The 21,435-nt window shown below is 41.5% G+C and overlaps 1 protein-coding gene across 1 annotated transcript; it reads right to left on the bottom strand.

The window, feature by feature from the left end:
* Nucleotides 1-979: 979 nt before the first annotated feature.
* Nucleotides 980-20,143, bottom strand: LOC111920278 (extensin-like). The gene is made up of 3 exons (XM_023915863.1): nucleotides 19,608-20,143; nucleotides 1,364-1,420; nucleotides 980-1,322 (listed from the first exon to the last, which is right to left on the bottom strand). Exons 1-3 carry the CDS (start codon nucleotides 20,141-20,143, stop codon nucleotides 980-982), a joined length of 936 nt encoding a protein of 311 aa, XP_023771631.1.
* Nucleotides 20,144-21,435: the final 1,292 nt, after the last annotated feature.

A 21,435-nucleotide genomic window follows, 5' to 3' on the forward strand; every position in this document is an offset into this window, starting at 1 on the left:
GGAGTTTGAGGGCCAAGCACCAATAGTGTGAATGCCTCAAATGGAATCACAAAGCAACACAAACTCTTGGAAAACTTTGAGAGAGTATACACATTTGTATATTTTCGGCCACACTCAAGCACACACACACTAGTTCACTAGTTGCCATTTCATGCACCATAAGCATGCTTATATAGTGTACATGGTTAGGGTGAAACCCTAATAACCCATGACTTTTCCTTTCCAAGGATCCATGGGTTAAAAGCTCCATGGATCATCCATGGACTTCCATCAAAGCCTAGCCCATTAACAAATGAGTGTTAGCCCACACCATAGAAAATCAATAGCCCATAATCTAATTAGTCTTCCTTTTAATCTCTAAATTAATTCATAATTAATTTAAGACTAAAACTATTTAAATAACATAACCTCATATTAATATATTATAACTTATAATATATTAATAAAGATATGTGTATAACTCTCATAAAATTATCCATAAATAGTTTGGATGAGATGCAACCCAAATGGACCATGCCGGTCGGGTCAAGTATATACCAAATAAGTTATGGACTTAGACACCTTATCCAACAAACCCATGGATCAAGAAATGACGAGTCATGGTACATTAGGGTTTACCTAATGCAACACACTATATAAGCAATGTAACTCTCCCCAAAATCGGATACACTAAGAAACAAGAGGGCTTGGCCGATTTTGCATGTGTTAGAGTATTCTCTCAAGTTTATTCTTTGCATTTGGTGTTCTGTGAAGCATTTGATGCATCACACTTGAGGTGCTAGGCTCACAAGGTTTCAAGGAACACTTTCAGCAACAAGGTATGTAGTTCTATCTTTTATACAAAGAAAATTGTTCCCCATGTATGCTAGATAGGTTCATAACCTTGGAAAACAACTTTGCATGATTATTAGACAAACATAGATCCAAGGTTATTAGGGTTGTATATACACTTAGGAAGTGTTAGAATGCTCAAAACCCATCACTTAGGAGGTTCCTCTTCCTCTCCTTCATCTTCGAGGGCGTTAACCTTGTGATGATCTGGTTTAGAATAATGCTTTGATTTGTAGGATCTTGGAGCCGATGATTCGGCCTTCCTATTGGGATTCTCGTATTGACTTGAAGGGTTGCTCTTCTTTTGGACTTCTTTATCCTCTTCAATCTTTATGAACCTCAATGCTCGACACTTAACTTCGTCCAATCTCTTGAAAGGAGTCATCATGAGATCCTCATAAAAGGCTGATTCCTTCCTTAGACCCATTTTGAAGGCCGCTAGAGCAGTAGCCATGTCAATGTTGGGGATGCTCAGAGCTTCCCTGTTAAACCTGTTAACAAAATCCGTAAGTCGTTCTTTTGGATCTTGAACCACTGATAGAGATCAATAGTGATCTTCTCGATGGTTTTGCTACAAGAAAATCGGTTACTGAAAATATTGATTAAATGTGTAAATGAAGTAATAGAATAGGGACACACATTTAGCAGCCATTTAAGAGCTGATCCCGTGAGGGTTGAACTAAATCCTTTGCGTAGGCAAGCTTCCTTCAAGGGCACTGGGATGGAAATGACCTCCATCCTTTCTCGGTATTGTGATATGTGCTTTTCAGGATTCGTAGTTCCATTGTAAGGCTTCACACTAGGAGTCTAGAGGTGCTTAGGAATTTCGGTATCGATTATCGCAGGAGCAAATCTCAAGATCTTGTGACTTGTTGGAAATGCTTCTAGTATTGATTGTACTACCACGGGAATTCTTGAGATCATCTGTCTCAACTGCTAAAGTTCCCTAGCCATGTTTGGACTTATTCCTGCATCAACAATCATACAGTTAGTATTGATAATATTGCTATTTAAGAAGTTACTAGAATCAAGGTTTCTTGGAGTATTGAAAGGCTCATCGAGATCACTGATCATAGATGCTCGATTATTTGTAGTCGTCCCCCAGGGTGATGTAGCAGTAGCAGGAGCCGTGTTCCTTTGTTGATTTCCTGAGGATCCTACATTGTCGAAGTTCTGTGCGCATCGTTTCCTAGAATCTTTGAAATTCTGCCTTCATCCTCTCCACTTTTCTTAGTAGATCTCTATTGTTGTCTTGATTCCGAGTTATCCATTGCGTCATTTTCCTTATCATAGCGAAAAGTTGAGCAGTAGTGGCCAGAGCAGTCAGATCCTAGAGTCCTGAAGATCCCAAACTTCCTTGGTTAGTGACTAGAGGGGTGTTTCTCTAGGAAGTATTAGGCACATTCCTCTGACCAGGGGGTCTACTTGGAGGAGGTGGTAGGTTTTTGGTTAGAATGGAAGGAGAGGATGAAGATAGGATCGGTTTTGTAGACATGATCTTTCGAGGATTTTGAACACGACGGCCCCACCGTGGGCGCCAAATTGTTTTGGTAAAAAATTACACAAGTATAAATCAACCAAATTGAATGTGAGGCTATGATGTTCGAATTGTGAAATATAGAAAGGTAAAGAGATTGACACGATTGTTTACAAGGAAAGCCCTTGATCCTTGCTAGGATCTCCAACACAAAACCTTGCGAGGTGAAAATGATCACCTGCCTTGATGATTTTATTAATGTAAAATGACGATTACAGAGAGTATTTCAGTAAGAACAAGTGAAAAAGTTCATAGACTAAGCTAATAGTAGGTAGAGTGTGTTGTGTGCGAGATACATGTATCAATTTATAGTCTAAACTAGCTAACAATATGTCCGATATTCCCAGGATCCTCTATGACCAGCTTCGTATACGTTGTTTGACTTGGTATTCTAGGTCTTTAGAATAGTTGAGATGACTCTTTGTTGAGAATAAGCCTTCTCTTGACTATTTCTGCTTAAGTGTTAATTAAGAACAAAATATAACCGTTATAAATGTTAGTGAATAATTATAACGGCAATAGTCGGGATCTTGAGATAGTTGAGGATCCTGAATGCTTTGAGGATCCTAGCCCTATGAATATATATATATATATATATATATATGTATGTATGTATATATATATGTATGTATATATATATATATATATATATGTATATATATATATATATATATATGTATATATATATATATATATATATATATATATATATATATATATATATATATGTATGTATATATATATATATATATGTGTGTATATATATATATATATATATATATATATATATATATATATATATATAAGATCATATTATATATATTTCGTTTATTTGGAAACCATTGATACTCTTTTGAGTCGTATAAAACACTTTTCACCTCTTCTTCTTTATAATTGAACTCAAAACTCTCTGGTATTTGGCTTGTGTTTTTGTGCCTAGATACGGCAGTGTCCCTTTAGATTATACTAGAATTGATTTCGTGTAACCCAGGTATCAGGTTGAAATGTAAGTTAGGAAGGTGAACTTACATGATTCATCAGGAATCTGGTTCACCACCATCACCGTACTTACTTTTCCTAATAAACGAAATGATATTATCCTTTAATGGAGATGGAAGAACCAATCCGTGAATTAGCCATGAAGTTCACAAAATTAGACAACCATGAAGGCAACAATTTTAGGAGTTGGCAGAAGTAGATGTTGGTCATGCTGACCATGCTGAAGGTTATGTATGTGTTGTGTACTTTAAGGCTAGAAGTGGTGGAGAATGAGAAGTTGGAAGATACCATGAAGAGGAACAATTGGGAGAATGGTGACTACATCTATAGAGGTCACATTTAGAATGGTATGGATGATTCTTTATTAAGTAAAAAGTCTAAAGGAGTTATGGGACACTCTTGAATTAAAATACATGGATGGGGATGCGTTTAGCAAGAAGTTGGTTAGTAGTTTTAATAATTATAAAATGGTGGATTCAAGATCTAGTATATGGAACAACCCAACAAAATCCTTCGCATTTTGGGTCAATTCAAACAACACAAAACAACCTTTTCAAAACTACAAAAAATAATCTTTTGATTCAAGATCTATTTTTGAACTTGAATGCAGTGATTTGTATGATTTCCACTCTACTCCATCATTGGGAAATAAAAATTATATGGTCACACTCATTGATGACTGTACTTGGTTTTTCTAGTGTATTTGCTTAATGCTAAAAAAAAGCATTGGAAAATTTCAAAATATACAAAATCGAGTTGAATTACGATTGGGAATCTGGTTAAATTTCTTATATCTGACCGGGGAGTTGAATATATGGATCTCATATACTTCCAATTAGTGGGTATTAATCATAAAAACCACAACACTATACTCGCCCCAACAAAATGTAAACTCAATGCTTTCTTACTCAAGATTGAGTAAATGATTTGGGGGAGAAGCCATGTTAATGGCCAGCTATTTTTCAAATAGGGTTCCAAATAATAGGAATAAAACTGTCTTATATGAACTTTTCTTGAAGACAAAGTCAAATTTAAGCTATTTTCGTGTTTAGGGATGTCGGCCAGTTATAAAACTCACTAAGCCCAAAAGAAAATTTTAGGAGAACATAGAATAGATTGCATATTCATTTGGTAGGTTGAACATTCCAACATATATAGGTTCCATGTAATAGAACCTAATGATTTTGTACTGATTAACATCGTTATCGAGTCACGGGATGCAATAGTTGATGGTATGTATTTTTCATCAAGTCAAATGCCTAAAGATATGACTTTTGGAACTAATGAAGTGTAAAATATAGAAATTCAAGATGTTTTTTGCTATACTAGAAACACAAGAGCTTTGCAGGAGCAAAAGAAGCATAATTACAAAAGATTCTGGTTCTGACTTCCAACTATATTTAGTGGAAAGTTCAAGGGATGAACCTGGTATTCAACAATTTTATTGTTGTAGTATTGAGGATGATCTGAAGACATATCAAGAGGATATGGAGTATCGTGATGTTGTCTTTTGGAAGGAAGCAATTGATGATAAAATCTAATCAATTCTTGAGAACAACACTTAGGTGTTGTTTGATTTTCCTGCAACTTCTAAAATACTTGGTTGCAAATTCATTTTCAAAAAGAAAATGAACGTGAATGGGACTATTGACAATAACAAGTTCAAAGCCTGGTTGGCTATTCACGATTTTAGGCGGAAACCCGATGTTGACTATTTTAATATGTACACTCTGGTTGCACGTGTTTCTATTATAAGATTGTTGATTTCCTTGGTAAGTATCCACAATCTAATTATTGTAACATCCCAAAGCTTAAGACTAAAAATTTTAATTTTTATAATAATAAAACCATCATCCAAAATGTTTTTATAAAACCATAAAAAAAATTAGAGTATGTCAAAATCATCAAAATACATCTTGTTCAAATAAAATACGAAACAATATGGTGTGTGCAATGTGATCATACTGAGTTATTACCCTGCGATATGAAGCACCTGAAACATAAACTGAAAACCGTAAGCATGAAGCTTAGAGACTTCCCCAAAACACCGCATACCATACATATCTACCAGCTCAAGGTTGTGTCATGTCTATTTCACTCCTGGGTCTATTTCATCACCAAGTCTATTTTAACTCATGTGTCGGCCAAAACCATACCATGTCTATTTCACCCCCGAGTCTATTTAAACTCTTATGTCAGCACAAGGCTGTATCGGGTCTATTTCACCCTACATAAATATAGCAAATAGGAAGACATGCATATAACACATACAACAGGAGTCACAAAGACTACAAGCATATAACATAACCTAGTTTCCTATAGTATAGTGAGAAAACTTACATCATCCTGCTGACAGTCAAACAAATGACCGGGATGCTGAATCGGAAATCCCCACTAAATCACAAGAAAATGAACCCTAATTAGAAATTAGGTCCATAATCGAGCCCGAGAGTCCAAACCCTATAGCCGGGCCTTAAGGGAAAAAGTTACTTATTCCTTGCCTTATTGGGCCTATCCCATCAACGTGTAACACCTAGAATCAGAAAGACCAAGAAAAGAAAGGAAAAGCTATAAGTCAAGGAGTCAACTCGTCGAGTCCATAGGTGAACTCGTCAACTCGGAGCGAGATCCGGGTTATGGAATAAGTGACCGACTCGGCGAGTTGGAAAGTAGACTCGATGAGTGTGGTCTGGATGAGAAAAGCCCTAATCTTAGGGTTTGTACCATATTTAAAGGACCTTATGTCCTTTCCTTAGTCCCCCTTGTCGGCCAGAAGCTGCTATACACGATTCCAAACCCTAAGTTGAGTGAGCGAAGGAAGAAAGTGAGTTTGGGGCTTTTGCAAGAGGAAGATTTGGAGGATTTGATCACTAAGGAGCTGGAGGATCCAACCCTTTTGTTGTGAGTATTAGTTTGAAGCTCAGGAAGCTAGTGGAGCAGCGGTTCAGAGAATTTTCGGTCAGTGGTCAGAGGGCTTTAGCAAAAGTTCAGCAGTACATGTGAGTTTCCCTTTGTGTGAATGGGTCTACGGCCACAATGTCGGCCCATGTAGTTATGAGTAGGAAGACCCGGGGGTTTGCCATAGGAACTTTTTTCTTGTATGATATTCAGGACCAAGGTCCAATGTCGGGCGGGTGCCCAAGGAATGGTTTGCATGATAGAGTATACTTGTTGTCTGTGTAATGCATGTATGTGCCTGGTAGGGAGGTGAGTGTGGGCGAGGTCCCGTATATCACCAATAGAAGAGTATGAAAAGTGCTCCATATATCATTAGTAGCTGATCAGGGGGAAGGCCCGAGATAGGTATGGAGTGAGTGTGGGCGGGGACTCATATCTCACTTACAGTAGGAGCTTGGACAAGGTTCCATGACTCTCTAGTAACAGGATAGGGGCGAGGCCCAAGACAAGCGAGGCCTTAGGATAGGAATACAGTAGGGTATGTTTAGTAATGCGTTATATGCTATTTTGTATTATGTGGTTAGCGGGTGGGGCCTAGAGTCAAGCGGGGCCTAAAAGAAACAGATTTGTATCCGAGCGGGGCTCGAAGCCAGGCAGGGCCATTGTAGCGGGCGAGGCCCAGAATAGCGGGTGTGGCCCAGTACGTGCAGTATGTGTTTATGCAGGGTATGTGGTAGGTTGGGGGAACTCACTAAGCTTCATGATTATGGTTTCAGTTTTGGTTTCAGGTACTTCCGGTAGCGGAGGGAAGAGCTCGGGGTGATCGCATGACACACACCATTGATTAGTCAGCCTGGGATGTTTTACTCTGATAATGAAAATATGTTTTGGAAACGATACTCTAAATTTATGTATGACTTATGATATGTTTTTATGAATATGGCTTTGGTAATGATTTAATGAAAATTTTTTGGTACGGATTTTCGGGACATTGCAAGTTGGTATCAGAGCCTTGGTTTGAGGTATTCAGACATACTCTCGGGTGTGTCTGAACTCAAACTAAGGGATTGGTATAAAAGTTTCCAAAATGAAAAGACAAGTTTTGTAAAAAGAGTTTTGATTTCGAAAACAGTTTTAGAAAACCAAAAAGAATTCAGAAAGAAAAGAAATTTGATAAGAGAAAAGGGTGTGCTGCATGCAATCAGTTGAGCTCAAGTAAGTGTTGGATTAATGTCTAAGTCCATAACTATATTTGGTATGTACTTGACCCGACTCGGCATGGTCCATTTGGGTTGCACTTCACCGACACAATTTATATGGATAATCTTTTGAGAATAGTATGTTTATAATTAATATTAATATATTATAAGTTCTAATATATTAAAATGGAATCATATTATTTAATTAGTATTGATCAAGAATTAATTTATAGTTAATTAAGTGATCAAAAGGAACTAGTTAAATATGGACTCTTATATATATGGAATGGGCCAAGTTCATTTAGGTTGGGCTAAGCTTTCATGGATAGTCCATGGAGTGTTTAACCCATGGATCCTAGGAAATGAAAGGTCATGGGTATTAGGGTTTAACCCTAATCTTCCACACTATATAAAGATGTCCTTGGTTGGTGAAATTGTCACTAGTGTGGTACACTAAGAAGGGCTAGCCAATTTCACTAGAGAGAACCAAGTATCCATATTCTCTAAAGTCTTCCAAGGTGTTTTGGTGATTTGTGGTTCCATTTGAGGCTTCCACACTATTGGGGCTAAGCTCTTAAAGCTTGAAGACATCAAGCTACATCAAAAGGTATGTCATCTAACTAGTACTTTGTAGTATAAGAACTTCATTATATGCTAGTTAGGATTAAAGCCTTGGAAAGTTCTTATTTGCATGTATTATAGAGAAAACATAGATCCAAGGTTTATAGGGTTGCATGTACACCATAGGAGTGTTAGAATGCTCAAAACCGAACAGTGGTATCAGCGACTAGTTTGTTTTCTTGTTATACTTGCAAAAGAAGTTGAAAAATCGAGTTTTGATGCTGTCTGCCCAGCAGACTCGCCGAGTCTAAGTCAAAAAGCATCCAACTCGCCGAGTTTGTTCATGCACTCGACGAGTTGGAACCCCAGACAACATAAATTCGAATTTTTTGGCTGGAATTGGAGTAGGAACATTACCCTAAGATGTTTTTGGACTTATCAACTTGTTTTTTTGATGTGGTAATGTTCATGCTAATCCAATTTCAAGGATAATTATCAATAGATTCATGTTTTGTATTAGTTTAAGGTTTAGACTAATCACATGAAAAAGTTTGATTTGAACTATCTTGTTCTTATGAGTTGCTTAGATTAATAGAAAAGTTGAGTGAAATAGTTGTTTTCAATCCAAATTAATCTAAGAGTTGATTCTAAAATGTGTTTTTGTAACTTGTCCTCAAGTTATATGAAAAGTCACATTTAAGTCTCATAAAACTCATAAAAGTTGGCAAAGGTTACAAAAATGAAGAGTCTAGTTCTAATTAAATGGTTTTATGTCTCCATAACTTGTCCTCAAGTTATGGAGGACCAAGAGTCTCTTAATTAAATAATAAATAAATAAATAAAAAGTGTAACCTTAATTAATTCCATAATTTATAAAATAAAGAAAAGTTAATTCTTTTATTAGTTTAAAGTCTTCCATAACTTGTCCTCAAGTTATGGAACTTGAAGAGTTTTTGGATTAAAACTACTTTAAACACATAAGTTATGGAATTAATTAGGTGTCATATTAAGGACTTTAAATCAACTATCTTGAATATCTCCCAAGGCTTTAATCCTAACTAGCATATAATGAAGTTCTTATACTACAAAGTACTAGTTAGATGACATACCTTTTGATGTAGCTTGATGTCTTCAAACTTTAAGAGCTTAGCCCCAATAGTGTGGAAGCCTCAAATGGAACCACAAATCACCAAAACACCTTGGAAGACTTTAGAGAATATGGATACTTGGTTCTCTCTAGTGAAATTGGCTAGCCCTTCTTAGTGTACCACACTAGTGCAATTTCACCAACCAAGGACATCTTTATATAGTGTGGAGGATTAGGGTTAAACCCTAATACCCATGACCTTTCATTTCCTAGGATCCGTGGGTTAAACACTCCATGGACTATCCATGAAAGCTTAGCCCAACCTAAATGAACTTGGCCCATTCCATATATATAAGAGTCCATATTTAATTAGTTCCTTTTGATCACTTAATTAACTATAAATTAATTCTTGATCAATACTAATTAAATAATATGATTCCATATGAATATATTAGAACTTATAATATATTACTATTAATCATAAACATACTATTCTCAAAAGATTATCCATATAAATTGTGTCGGTGAAGTGCAACCCAAATGGACCATGTCGGGTTGGGTCAAGTACATACCCAATATAGTTATGGTCATAGACATTAATCCAACAGTCTCCCACTTGGATAAGTCTAAAACTATTATTGCGTATGACTTCAAACCTAACTGGCAATCGTAGCTCTTAAAGTCGCTGTCGAACTCTGATCTTGTCAACGAACTTGTCCATTACATAAGGGATCATATATTCCTCCATTCTAGATATCATATGGACTGAGACATGGATTATAATCATTCTCTCTGTCCATTTGTTGTTTCCCGATTTCCGATTTATGACGACTGACTAATTGAACAAATCAAATCAGTCCTGGCCCGGCCGAGCACTTCCATTTTTCATCATCAAATCATCGAGGGGCCCACAGATATCGCTTTTATCCCGAAGTTAAAAGGAATGGAAAAACTTCGACTCATATGGCTTGTTCTACTATTTGTTGAATCATACACAAAGGCCCGTTTTATAGCACCGAGTTACCAAATGCGTTTTCGTGCAATCAATGTACAACCAACTCATAGTAACAACTCATATCTCTAGGTTTGAAGAATATAAGATATTATCGTCTCATGATCACTCGTGATAAAATCCATGAAGTGATTCCAATGAGCGCGGGTTGAATCCAATACTCAGAACTTATGAGCACTCATCAATGTTGTAGCCCTTTGTCCAACACCTTAGACCTCTACAAGCCAACCCATGAAAGTCTTAATTCATATCTACTTCCAACATATGACCGACTGTGGATGGTTTGAATAACTTATTCATTCCGGAAGAATGACCTAGCTTATTCTGGAAGTCAAAACATGCAAATTGAAACACAAGAATAATTGAATCCAATATGGTATCAAAACCTATGAACATAAATAAAACACCTTTTATTTATCACCATATGATTACACATTATTCATTGTATACTGTTTCAGCTATCAACTTTATTCTTGAATTTAAAACAATAGTTGTCCCATGCTCCAAGCATGTACACTATGTTTTCTAAACTCTAGTCATGCCACACACCAAGTATGCATACTATGTTTGTCTATGGTCTTTACTTTGTGAACTAGATCAATTGAACATAACTTCAATGACTCTCTATTCACACTCCCAAATCCTTACTGCAATTGCAAGAATTCCAAATTCATGCCATTTACTGAAATCTGTTAGATTCTAAACTTATATGCATTGATCCTCTTGTAATGATTATGCACAAAGTCAGAAAGACTTGACAACAATCATTACAGAGTATTCCAAAGGAGATCAGCTCCTTGGAAAGATCCTTCTTGCATTAAGTTTCCTAATCTTAAACAGATTGAAAATTCTAACTTTGAAACATTTCCAGATTCCATTTTGACTATCACTTCTGAACAAGAGTTGCCTCCTTACAGACTATGTCACTATGGTCCTTCCAGAATTATCACTATACTTCCAACTGTCCTTGAGCATCCAATCTTTGGTAAACTTTAGATTGTCCTCGACAATTGTTTAATCATTTTAGTCATATCCAGTTCTAAACCTGTTCCCTTCTTAATGCCCCAGGCATTTGGAAAATTTTAGAAAGGATGAATATAGAACATGTAATCGATCCTATATCCAAAGCATATGGGACACGATTCATGATGTCTCACATAAAGATTAAACCAGTCTTTTGCTATAACATTTCCATTTCAATTTGCCAAGTTCTCATAATTCAGATTATGAAAAGGGATGCCGCAATCATAATCGAATTTTAGAACGCAAATAATGGACTCATATACAAAATTTCCTTGTGTTGAGCCATTCCAACATGAAATTCATATATATCCTTAACTAAATGATTAAAACCTCACGATCTAAGCTTATAGATTTGAGATGAAGTATAATTTCCTCTCCCTTAATTATAGCAAAACAACTCTTTCCCAATTGAAACTTTTGTTTTCTATAATTAACATTGCTAGCTTGCAATACTTATCATATATATCATGCTCCCACTAACATGATGATTATTAGCATAACACTTATGCTCCCACTAGCTTTGACATGTACTCAGAAATCAACTGACTTTCTTAGCAAAGTTCAGATTTCTGATACTAGATTGTTTTGATTAAACTTTATCAAAATCATACACCTTCCCTTAGATAGCACACTTGTGTGTCTAAACAATTATGAAGAGGGATGTCGTAATCATAATGGTTAGACATTTATCAAAATCATACACCTTCCCTTAGATAGAACACTTAAGAGTTGTTCTTGAGACTCGGCGAGTTGAGTCATGGTAGCCCCGCGATTCATGCCAGGTGGAACTCGTCGAGTCAGGGGAGTACTTGACGTGTCAAAAGGGAATCCTAGAGAGTTGGTGAAAATGCTTAGACTCGCCGAGTCGCCCTAGTGCACTCGCCGAGGCCGGTCACCGTTGACCGTTGACTGTTGACCAGTGTTGACTTGATAGGGGTAGTCAACCTTAGTGGAAAAAGTGTTAATTAAGAGACATATGATGGTATAGGAGGAGTATAGCTCGGAGGATCGAGCACGAGTGATTTCCAGGATTCGCGAGTTATCGAGATACACGAGGTGAGTCTTCTCACTATACTTTACCTTGAGTAGGTAATCAGAGTTATGTGTCAGAGTATCTGTATGTTATGTGTATGCTATGTGTTTTACTGCATGATGTCTATGTGATTTATGTTGTGCATGTTTATAGAGTTGGAACCGGAAGGTTCCCAGAGTTAGAACCTGAGGGTTCACAGAGTTTGGGTGCACGGACCCACAGAGTTATAGCCTCGAGTGGCTTATATGTGTTATATGTGGTATTTTGGGGAACTCACTAAGCTTTGTGCTTACAGTGTTAGTGTTGTTGTTTCAGGTACTAGCGATGACCGTGGGAAGGCGCCGGCTTGATTTGTACACACGCATGGGATTTTGATATACATATGATCTTGGGATTTTGTATGATGTGATTTGGGATTTTAAAACTTAATGTTTTTTATGAAAATTAAATGAGAAGTGTTTTTATAATTTGTGAAAAAATTATTTTGAAATTCAGGGTGTTACAAGTTGGTATCAGAGCCTTGGTTTGAGGGATTCGAGTACACCTTCGGGCGTATTTGAACTCAAACTGAGGATTTGAGAAGTATTTTGAAAAAGAATAAAAGATTTTTGAAAACGCAGAGCAGAGTTGTGTGTACGATCAGTCCGCGCCCGAACGGTGATTTCCCAAAATACCCTTATGTTATGTGATATTGATACTGATATGATGTATTCGCAAGCTAGAGTAGGCTAAGTATTCCTATTAGGACTAGAGTGGCCTGATTTGTGATGTCTTAGCCTTGGAAGAGGTGAGCTGCTATGAGATGCTTGAGAGTGAGTAGGTAGCAGCGAGGGGCTTATGAGAGATCTATTAGAGAGTGGTCTATGCAAGATAGAGTACTTGGAATTTGGGATCCGAAGAGGAGGACTTGGGGTGTATTCTGATACGGTGCGGACAGTAGTATTGGGCCCGTACTACTGAAAGCACCGGAGCGGTGTACAGCCCAAGTAAGAATCTTTGGAATACCAAGGATCAAGGAGGAAAGAGTTGACGAGTGTGAGTATGCTCGTATGGGTTCTAATTTATCGTATGTTTTATTTCAGAGGAAGATCATGGTGAGGACTCGCTTGATGCCTGAGAGCAGTGGTACCAGTGATGAGGAGATCCGCCGTATCATCCATGAGGAGGTGGCTGCAGCCATCAGGGCAGAGATACCGGAGATTTTTGGGTCTATAAAGACCACGCTGATTGAGACCTTTGACGAGCGTTATGCTGCTCTTTCTGAGGCTGCTGGTGCAGCGGCCACCGCAACGATTGCTGCCGCGAGGCTGCAAGGTGGTGATGCATTACTGTTCCGGGAGTTCAGCAACACAAAACCACCAGAGTTTGATGGTACCCCGGATCCGGTGGCAGCTATGAGGTGGATATCTGATATAGAGGGATGCTTCTTCACTTGCTCATCTCCTGAGCATTTGAAGGTTCGGTTCGCGCTGAACCAGCTTCGCTTGGGAGCGAAGGACTGGTGGAAGTTTGTGACGGCGCATTTTACGCCTGCTGAGCTTGCGGCAATGACCTGGGAGAGGTTCACTGCCATGTTTCGAGATGAGTACGTTCCCCAGGTGGAGAGGGAGCGTTTGGCCCAGGAGTTTCTGACCCTCAAGCAGGGTACTGTGTCTGTTACGGTGATTACCAGGATGTTCCATGAGAAGGCGATGTTCTGCCCTGAGCACGTGTCTACGGAGCAGGCACGTATGAGTCGTTATTTGAGCATTTTGAGGCGGGATATTCGGGAGTTCGCGGCGAACTCCTCGTGCCGGACATTTGCTGAGCTTCAGGAAAATGCCCGGAAGAGGGAGATTGAGCTAGAGACTCAGGCCAGGGAGAAGGCGGAGTCTCAGGGGAGGGATTGGCGACCGACACAGTCTCAGCCGGCAGCCAAGCGGGCCAAGCCCGCTGATCCCAAACCAGGGAGCCAGAAGGGCCGCACTTGTGGGAAGTGTGGCAAGGGTCATGATGGAGTCTGCGGAGCGGGATTGCTACAAGTGTGGCAAGGAGGGGCATATGGCCAAGGACTGCCCCAAGGGGTTTGCGGTGTGTTTTCACTGCAACCAGACCGGACACCGGAAGGAGGAGTGTCCGCAGTTGCGGGGATCAGCTCAGGGAGCACCTCAGGGATCCGCCCCTGCCGCCATCAGATCTACAGAGAGTCGGCCGGTGAAGGCCGAGGCATCGAGGGCACGAGGGAGAGCTTTTCAGCTGACCGCGGAGGAGGTCCGTGCAGCGCCCGATGTCGTGGCTGGTATGTATTCTTTCATGTATTTATTTTGATGTTGAGATATTATGCTTATGTTATGTTATGCATAGGTACTTTCCTTGTGAATTCTGTACCTTCCTTGGTGTTATTTGACTCGGGTGCGAGTCGGTCTTTTGTATCTCTGGCTTTCAGTCAGCATATTAGTGTTAATCGTGAGGCGTTGAGTCGGCCTCTGACAGTTTCCATAGCTGATGAGAGAGTGATATATGCCACGGAGGTTCTTCGAGGTTGCGTAGTCGAGATTTTCGGTGTTGAGTTCCCAATTCATTTGGTTCCTATTCCGATGGGTGATGTCTGTATCATTGTGGGCATGGACTGGTTGAGCAGATTCGGTGCGGTTATCGACTGCGAGCGTCAGCTGGTGACCATACAAGACCCTAGTGGGGGAGTTCTTTCGGTATACGGCAAGGGTACAAGTTCAGGATCAGCGTTTTGTTCGGCCGCTAGGGTGAGGCAGTGTCTACAGCAGGGCTGTAAGGGTTTTGTGGCGCATGTGATGGATACACGGGTGGTTTCCGAGAGGCCGAGTTCAGTTGAGGAGGTTCCGGTGGTGCGTGAGTTCCCGGATGTTTTTCCCGGGGAGTTGTCGGGTGTGCCTCCTGTGAGGCAAGTGGAGTTCGGTATCGATTTGGTTCCGGGGGCTGCACCTATCGCTAAGGTGCCTTATCGCCTTGCACCTCCAAAGATGCAAGAGTTATCCTCACAGCTCCAGGAGCTGTTGGGGAAGGGGTTTATTCGGCCGAGCAGCTCGCCGTGGGGAGCGCCTATCCTGTTCGTCAAGAAAAAGGATGGTTCACACCGGATGTGCATTGATTACCGGGAGTTGAACAACCTGACGGTCAAGAACCGTTACCCGTTGCCGAGGATCCACGATTTGTTCGATCAGTTGGAGGGAGCATCATGGTTCTCCAAGATTGATTTGAGGTCTGGATATCATCAGGTGAGGGTGCGGGATGTGGACGTCCAGAAGACAGCGTTCAGGACGCGTTATGGGCATTATGAGTTTGTGGTGATGCCTTTTGGGCTCACCAATGCCCCGGCGGTGTTCATGGATCTCATGAACCGAGTGTGTAGGCCGATGCTGGATCGGTCGGTGATTGTGTTTATCGACGACATTCTGGTATATTCGAGATCTAGAGAGCATCATGAGGAGCATCTGAGAGAGGTTCTCGGAGGTCTGAGATCGGAGAGGCTTTATGCCAAATTCTCCAAGTGTGATTTCTGGTTGCGGGAGGTCCAGTTCTTAGGACATCTCGTTAACCAGGAAGGGATATTGGTCGATCCGGCGAAGGTTGAGGCGGTGATGAGTTGGGAGGTGCTGAAGTCACCCTTCGAGATCAGGAGTTTCCTAGGGTTGGCAGGGTATTATCGGAGGTTTATCAGGGATTTCTCTAAGATCGCAGTGCCACTCACCAAATTGACCCGGAAGGGTGTTGCTTTTTCATGGGGCCCCGAGCAGCAGGCCTCCTTTGAGACACGTCACCAAAGGTTGTGCGAAGCCCCGGTATTAGCTCTCCCGGAAGGGATGGAGGACTTTGTGGTATATTGTGATGCATCGATTTTGGGACTGGGAGCGGTGCTGATGCAGAGAGGGCATGTGATAACATATGCATCGACGCAGCTAAAGCCTCATGAGGCGAGATATCCCACCCATGATCTAGAGTTGGGGGCAGTGGTGTTCTCCCTCAAGATTTGGCGTCACTACTTGTATGGGGTTCGGTGTACGATATACACGGACCATAAGGGTTTGAAGTATTTGATGGATCAGCCCAACCTAAATATGCGACAGAGAAGGTGGTTGGATGTGGTCAAAGATTATGATTGTGAGATCCTATACCACCTAGGCAAGGATAATGTGGTAGTCGATGCGTTGAGCTGCAGGGCGGAGAGCACTCCACTGCGGGATGTATGTTTGAGATTGACCGTGATAGCTCCGGTATTGGACGCCATTCGTGGGGCACATGCCGAGGCTGTGTAACCTGAGATGCAGAAGAGGGAACGGGTTGTTGGTTTGGTTTCAGAGTTCGTTACCGATGGTCGGGGGCTTATGACTTTCCAGGGGCGTATCTGGGTGCCATTTGTGGGAGGAACGCGTACCATTTTGATGGAGGAGGCTCATCGGTCAAAATTTTCGATCCATCTGGGGGCCACTAAGATGTATTTGGATTTGAGAAAGGAGTATTGGTGGCCCTGTATGAAGAGGGATGTTGCGTGGTTTGTTGAGAGGTGCTTGACCTGCCGTAGAGTTAAGGCCGAGCACTAGAGGCCGCATGGCAAGTTGCAGCCATTGGAGGTTCCCAAGTAGAAGTGGGAACAGATCACTATGGATTTCATCACCAGATTGCCGAGGACTGCCAGAGGAGTTGATGCCATTTGGGTGATTGTGGACAGGTTGACGAAGAGCGCTCACTTCCTTGCCATCAGTGAGAGTTCTTCAGCAGAGAAATTGCCGGAGGTGTATGTGAGGGACGTGGTATCTCGGCATGGGGTGCCGATCTCGATTGTTTCAGACCGTGATGTGCGCTTCACTTCCAGATTCTGGAAGAAATTTCATGAGGAGCTGGGTACTAGACTGCATTTTAGTACCGCATATCATCCCCAGACAGACGGTCAGAGTGAGCGGACGATTCAGACGCTTGAGGACATGCTCCGAGCATGTGTGTTGGATTTCGGGGGTAGCTGGGATACGTATTTACCCTTGGTAGAGTTTTCCTACAACAACAACCATCATTCGAGCATTGGTATGCCGCCCTTTGAGCTGTTGTATAGGAGGAGGTGTCGGACCCCCATTTGTTGGAGAGAGGTTGGGCAGAGGGTGATGGGCAGTACAAAGATCGTACTTCAGACGACATAGTAGATTCAGCAGGTCAGGCAGAGGTTGTTGACCGCTCAGAGCCGACATAAGAGTTATGCAAACAGACGCCGGTCCGAGCTTGAGTTTCAAGTCGGCGACTTTGTTCTCCTGAAGGTCTCTCCTTGGAAAGGAGTGATTCGATTCAGGAAGAGGGGCAAGTTGGGGCCCAGGTATATTGGTCCATTCCGTGTGATCGCGAGGGTAGGTCGGGTAGCCTATCGTTTGGATTTGCCAGCAGAGTTGGGGCAGATTCATGACACTTTTCATGTGTCGCAGCTGAGGAAGTGTATAGCCGATGAGTCGCCAGTGGTTCCATTAGAGGATATTCAGGTGGATGCGAGCCTGAATTATGCTGAGAGACCAGTGACTATCAGAGATCGGAAAATCAAGGTTCTGAGGAACAAGGAGGTACCCCTGGTGTTGGTTCAGTGCCAACACAGGAAGGGATCAGAGATGACCTGGGAGCCGGAGCGTGAGATGCGTGAGCAGCATCCGGAGCTATTTTCAGAGCGAGAATTCGAGGGCGAAGTCTAGTTCTAGTGGGGGAGAGTTGTAACAGCGCGGATTTCTAGGTATCTTTTATGCTTATGTTTTTGGTGATTTGTGAGGGGCATTGGCGAGTTGGAGCTCAAACTCGCCGAGTAGGATCGCGGTTCTGGATGCGGGTTCGCGCCTGGACTCGGCGAGTCCAAGGTATGGACTCGGCGAGTCCGCGCTGTTTAATGAAACCCTAATTTCTCGGGTTTGGGACCTATTTAAAGGGCCTTAAGGCCGTCATTCGTGCTCACCAGACCCCTGAGTGAAACCCTAGCGAGTTTGAGCGTTTGGAACAAAGCAAGGAGCCATTATTGACCTTGGAGGTGTTATATTGCAAGGGAAATGAAGCAATAGCTAAGGGGCAATCAAGAGGAGCCACTTCCTGAAGATTTGAGGTCCAGAATATCACATTTTAGGTACTACCTTCGAGCTATTCTCTGTCATGTTGATGTTTATATTGATTTAGGGCTTATTGAGCCCTTTTGTGGCTAGATCTTGTGCTCCCTTGGTCCCTAAAGCGAGTTAGGTTCTAGATCTGGACCTTTGGAGGTCCAGAGTGTCCCTTTGCCCAAGCTTTTTATGAATCCATAGGGGTTTTGGATTGGGGTCTTTATGCTTAAGGTCAAAACACCAATTATGAGTCATGGGGTGTGTTATGAGCACCAAGATATGGACTTTACGTGATGAATAAGGTCAGGAGGGCCAGATCTATGAGTTGTTGGAGCAGATCTGACCTCAGAAGCAAGTTTGGGTCGATGCATGGCATGGACTCGCCGAGTCTGAAGAACAGACTCGACGAGTAGCATGAAGATTGTCCTTAACCACTCAGTGAGTGGTCCAGCCGAGTTATGAGTTGACTCGGTGAGTCAGGGAGAGTTAGAAAGGGTTGACAGGTGGATTGAGTCGAACTGGAACTCGCCGAGTTGTTCTTGAGACTCAGCGAGTTGAGTCGTGGTAGCCCCGCGATTCATGCCAGGTGGAACTCGTCGAGTCAGGGGAGTACTTGACGTGCCAAAAGGGAATCCTAGAGAGTTGGTGAAAACGCTTAGACTCGCCGAGTCGCCCTAGTGCACTCGCCGAGTCCGGTCACCGTTGACCGTTGACCGTTGACCAGAGTTGACCAGTGTTGACTTGATAGGGGTAGTCAACCTTAGTGGTAAAAGTATTAATTAAGAGACATATGATGTTATAGGAGGAGTATAGCTCGGAGGATCGAGCACGAGTGATTTCCAGGATTCGCGAGTTATCGAGATACACGAGGTGAGTCTTCTCACTATACTTTACCTTGAGTAGGTAATCAGAGTTATGTGTCAGAGTATGTGTATGTTATGTGTATGCTATGTGTTTTACTACATGATGTCTATGTGATTTATGATGTGCATATTTATAGAGTTGGAACCGGAAGGTTCCCAGAGTTAGAACCTGAGGGTTCACAGAGTTTGGGTGCACGGACCCACAGAGTTATAGCCTCGAGTGGCTTATATGTGTTATATGTGGTATTTTGGGGAACTCACTAAGCATTGTGCTTACAGTGTTAGTGTTGTTGTTTCAGATGCTAGCGATGACCGTGGGAAGGCGCCGGCTTGATCTGTACACACGCATGGGATTTTAATATACATATGATCTTCGGATTTTGTATGATGTGATTTGGGATTTTAAAACATAATGTTTTTATGAAAATTAAATGAGAAATGTTTTTATAATTTGTGAAAAAATAATTTTGAAATTCTGGGTGTTACATACTCATCATTGTCGCCTTCAAGAGTAGCATTGGAACCGGTTGATTGGGTTGGCAAGGGAGGTATAGTGATGACAGGGGTGCCGGGTACAGTAGGTGCCCCCGTATTAGATACCTTGACCCTTGCTGTTTGTTCAGGGATTGTAGTGGTTGTGACTGGGGTAATGATTGGAGTAGATAAAGGTGTTGTGGAAATAGAAACAGAAGATACTGGTGGAGGTGGTAGAGAAGTTTCGGTTGTAGAAGTGGGAACAACCGAAACTGGAACTTTCGGTGTCGCTGTTGGAGTTGGCTGTTTCGGTGGTGTTATTTTTGGGGTTGTTTGTTTTGGTGAAGGGGGTGGAGTTGGAATTTTAACATCTTCTGGTTTAGGAGGGGATTGTTTAGGTGATGGAGGTGGAGTTGGAATGTTGACTTCTTGAGTTGGGGAAGGAGATCTATGTGGAGTATTACCTCTTGGAGACACATGTGGAGACGTGGCTTCTTCATCATCTTGGTTTTCAGATTGTGAAGGAGATGGGTCCTTAGGTTTTTGTGCCATTCGTTTGATCTTCTTTGGCTTAGAAGAACTTTCGGTCTCTTACTTTGGCTTCTTGCTTTTGGAAGGCTTAGAGGGTTTATGCTCGGTTGTCTCCTTCTTAGTAGTCACCCGTTTGCCTCGGTTACTCGGCTTGTCAAGAGCATCTAAAGTAGCTTGTTGTTCGGTAGTGAGAACTCTCAACTTTGTGGGATGAAGCTTGTTGTAGTCGGCCATCACCTTACTATGTGGGGTAACACTTCGGTACATTGTCTCCGGAATCGAACCATTGTGATGAAACTTGACTGGGTCAGAGATGATGATCTTCTTTATATGGAAGGTTGAAATTGACGCAATTAGAGCATCCTTCATCACCGGAATTTCCAAAGTGTCAATGGCTCTTTGAGTAATAATGGTCCAAAATCGTCCACAAGAGATTTCAAAATGACGAGTGGATGTGTTCAGAATTTGCACAACCTGAGACCATATGATTGACCCATAGTCCAGGTTCAACCCATTATACAAACCGTAGAGAATGGCCAGAAACCCCTTGCTAGTGCCATCGGATCCAGCACTTCGTTCTACCAACCCTTTTATCAGCAAAGTGAGAAGACCATTCCACTGAGATGGTAGTCAGGACTTCTTGACTTTGGCAATGGTTGTCAAGACATCAGTGTAGCCCATCTCATACATCATTGAGAAGAGTTGTGCGATGGTGATAAAATCAGGAGAAACCACCGAAGAATCAACTGCGAGATGATGCAACGAACAAAACCTCCCTTTGGAAATAGAGGCCTTCTTGTTGTGGATTTGAAAATATATTCGTTCCTTGTTCTTGTCATATGATGCAGAAGAGTAAACTTGAGATAACAATGACATTGGAACTGCCTCGAACTGGGTTAGGGCAACAACTAGCAGGGAATACTTCAAACACTCCACAACGTGCAGCATGTAGGAATCATACACGAAAGGAGTGAGTTCAATAATCATATTTTGATTAGGCTTGATGGTAAGAAAGGCAGATGAAGCAGTTTGATCTTGTGCAGAAGAAGACCGAGGGTTGGAAGAAGTACTTGTGAGACCGATGTGGTCTGTTGAACAAGTAGGCAGGTGGTAGTTTGTGATGACAAAAGAATGTATAGAAATTTGAAAAAAAAAATTAAAATTGGATCTTTATGGGAAGAATAGTCTTGGTATTAGACATATTCATAAAAGACCTCGCAAAAAAAAGATTTCATTCGGTACCAAGTAAGAGCTTGAGTATAGAAATTCACCGTTAATTCATTATGGGTGTTGAATTTTGGGTTTCACTCAGC

This window comes from Lactuca sativa, chromosome 9 (genome assembly GCF_002870075.4).
Source record: "Lactuca sativa cultivar Salinas chromosome 9, Lsat_Salinas_v11, whole genome shotgun sequence".
Lineage (NCBI taxonomy): Eukaryota > Viridiplantae > Streptophyta > Magnoliopsida > Asterales > Asteraceae > Lactuca > Lactuca sativa.